The sequence below is a fragment of the Oryzias melastigma genome, unplaced genomic scaffold (genome assembly GCF_002922805.2).
Source record: "Oryzias melastigma strain HK-1 unplaced genomic scaffold, ASM292280v2 sc00381, whole genome shotgun sequence".
NCBI lineage: Eukaryota > Metazoa > Chordata > Actinopteri > Beloniformes > Adrianichthyidae > Oryzias > Oryzias melastigma.
The window spans coordinates 4,173-7,599 of NW_023416978.1; the positions used below are offsets into that span (position 1 = coordinate 4,173).

The 3,427-nt window shown below is 35.3% G+C and overlaps 1 protein-coding gene across 1 annotated transcript; it reads left to right on the forward strand.

The window, feature by feature from the left end:
- Positions 1-1,447: 1,447 nt before the first annotated feature.
- Positions 1,448-3,427, forward strand: LOC112138235 (gastrula zinc finger protein XlCGF57.1). The gene has a single exon (XM_024260803.2). It carries the CDS (start codon positions 1,511-1,513, stop codon positions 2,747-2,749), a length of 1,239 nt encoding a protein of 412 aa, XP_024116571.2. The 5' UTR covers positions 1,448-1,510; the 3' UTR covers positions 2,750-3,427.

Below are 3,427 nucleotides of genomic sequence, written 5' to 3' on the forward strand. Positions count from 1 at the left end.
GTTAATATTATCTGATTACTGTTTTTTTTACATTGCTGGCAGCTGTATTAATTTTCCATCCTTTTTGTTAAAATTTCCGCCACTTATGTTTGATAATGAACACTCTTGTCACATGCTCAACCTGTGTACCGCTCATCAGATCCATGAATATAGTGTGTGACTTTTTTTAGGCTTTGAGCTTAAAATTCCAAATTGTTCTGCATTTTAGAGCAAGAAATACATTATCCCTGGGTTGTATTTCTCGTACATTGTACTACATTTATTAAGATCCTGGAGCAGCAATCTTGAACATCGCAAACATTCGTACTCAAATTTTCCGGAGCGGATTGCCAGTTTTCGAGTACTCAGAAACTTGTTACAGTCCTATGTGACTATGACTTAGTCATAAATAAATGGGTTGGAATACCCCATCATAGTACATCAGTTGTCATCAATGAGTGCCTTCTCTGCATCAAGTCTGACTGGGATGCTGCTAGGAGAACACAATAATACTGCAATTGTCCATGTTGTGCAGGTTTTTAAATTAATATTAATATTTTTCTTACCATGTTTGCTCCTTTAAATCCTTCACTAAGGTCCCACCATTTTCATTGAATATAGTGACATTAGATGTCATGTCCCCACACATACGCCTAGGGCTGTGAATCGTTGCTTAGGTGGCGATCCGAGTTTCCAGAACTTATGTCAGTGAGCGGAACTTTAGTCTCAGTTTTTGAGGGGAAAAAAAGCTTTCACTAGTGTTACTTTGAAAACCGGAAGCTTCGCCGACACGAAGATTTGTTTACTTCTGGTAACAGTAACGCTACTCTTTTGACTTTGTTTTAGTTCATGAAAAAAGCACCATTCTGCATTTCAAAGTAAAAAAATACATTGTCCCAATGTAATATTTCACTATATACTAATATGATTATAAAAATTGCAAATCAGTGATCTTGGGTGTTGCGAATACTGGTTACAGCCATACATATGCCTGTTAACGTAGACAAGTGACAGTGTTAACATTAATATTTTAGCCCTAAGAAGTCCAACCAAAATATTATGTAAAGAATACTTGATTTGTCAGTGTTTTGTGAACAAACGTGTCCACTTTGATATAGTGTCCTGCAGTAATTATAAGTTTGTATAATAGTTCAGGTTTACAGTGTTTGATTAATTTTAATTGAGTAATCTCAGCCTGAGAAGTTTCAGTGCCATAAAGGTGATTTACAAAAAGTCCGCTAGTTTTGACTTTGAGTTTTCATGAATCAGAAAGAACTTTTACAAATCAAAAATGTTGTTTTCTTGAATCCTTATCCTCTAGCAAAAGATCTACAGACATTTTCAAACTTTTTAAGCTAGATTTCTTTTAGAATCATTTCAATGTAAAACATGAAATTTACAGAAGTGGAACAAGTCAGACGCCAACCTTAGGTCTTGTACTGGCCGGTCCTTGAAAATATGTCTGATATTACCCACAGGGGATTGGTTAGGAGACAGAAGATCAGTGACCTCCACCCTCTATGTGTAACGTATGAGTTTATGGTGTGTTGGTGTGGAGCGTGTGTGCATTAGAAGCTGTAGTTGGTGTTTAAAAAGCTCCTTCTTTTTTGTCCCTGCAGTTCTCCCCCAGCATTGGGTGGCAGAAGAGGAAGATATCTGTAACCAACAGAGAAACTTCAAAATGGAGAAAGAGGACCCGGGACCTCCATCGATTAAAGAGGAGCAGGTTGAACCAGAACCTCCACAGATTAAAGAAGAGCAGAAGGAACCAGAACCTCCACAGATTAAAGTAGAGCTGGAGGAACCAGAACCTCCACAGATTAAAGTAGAGCTGGAGGAAACGGAACCTCCACAGATTGAAGAAGAGCAAGAAAGACTTTGCATTGGTCATGATGAAGATTATCTTGATCTGAAGCCCTTTTCTTGTCAAGAATGTGACAAAAGTTTTAGTGGAAAAGGAAATCTAAAAAAACACATGAGAACTCATACAGGAGAGAAGCCTTTTTCTTGTCAAGAATGTGACAAAAGCTTTAGTGACATATGTAATCTCAAAAGACACATTAGAACCCACACAGGAGAAAAGCCTTTTTCATGTCAAGAATGTGACAAAAGATTTAGTCAAATATCTAATCTCAAAAATCACATGAGAACCCACACAGGAGATAAGACTTTTTCCTGTCAAGAATGTGATCAAAGTTTTAGTCAAATATCTAGTGTAAAAAGACACATGAGAACCCACACAGGAGATAAGCCTTTTAGCTGTCAAGAATGTGACAAAAAATTTAGTAAAATATCTAATCTCGAAACACACATGAGAACCCATACAGGTGGAAAGCCCTTTTCCTGTCAAGAATGTGACAAAAGCTTTACTCAATTATCTAGTCTCAAAAACCACATTAGAACTCACACAGGAGAAAAGCCTTTTTCTTGTCAAGAATGTGACAAAAGTTTTAGCCAAATATCTAATCTCAAAAGCCACATGAGAACCCATACAGGAGAAAAGCCCTTTTCCTGTCAAGAATGTGACAAAAGTTTTAGTCAGTTATCTAATCTCCACACACACATGAGAACTCATACAGGTGGAAAGCGTTTTTCTTGTCTAGAATGTGAAAAAAGCTTTACTCAATTATCTAGTCTCAAAAACCACATTAGAACCCACACAGGAGAAAAGCCTTTTTCCTGTCAAGAATGTGACAAAAGTTTTAGTCAATTATCTAATCTCAAAACACACATGGGAACCCACACAGATGAAAAGCATTTTTCTTGTTAAGAATGTGATAAGAAATGTAGTGAAAATTCTAAACTAAGGTAAATTCACAGCTGAAGTCTAATACAGAAAGACAATCAATGTATAAATAGGAACAAGATCAAGAAAGAACAACAATAAAATCACTACGTCAATTATTGAAGATTATTAAAGCTATTGGTTTCTAATCATATCATTCCACTTGGTTGCCTAAAATGTGTTTAATATTGATCATTTTTCTTATGTCAAATTGTCTGCATGTATTTTTGATTCTTGATCTTCACATTATGACTTTTTACAAAATGTTCTATTTATTTCAATAGAATATACGTTATCTTTGTTACGTGATTCACCGATACTTGTAGATGCTTAACTAGATAGTGATAATTTAAGGGAAGAAAATGCAAAATGAAAACATAAGTAAGGCAGAGCAGAGGTGGGATTAAACAAGTTTGTTTCCTTCCAGTCCCTTTCAACCAATCTATTGAACTTCTTGTGAAAATTTTAATAGTTATGAGTTTCGTTGTTCTTTATACAAGAGAGCAAATGCATATTTATAAGCAAGAGTAATAATAGAATTAATTGTCTGTTGAATGTACAACTATATTCCAATCCAAGTATCCTATGTATGACATGCCACTGTATGGATATAAATTTCTGTTGGCTGTCTTATTTATCAAATAAAACTCTATATGTAAAACA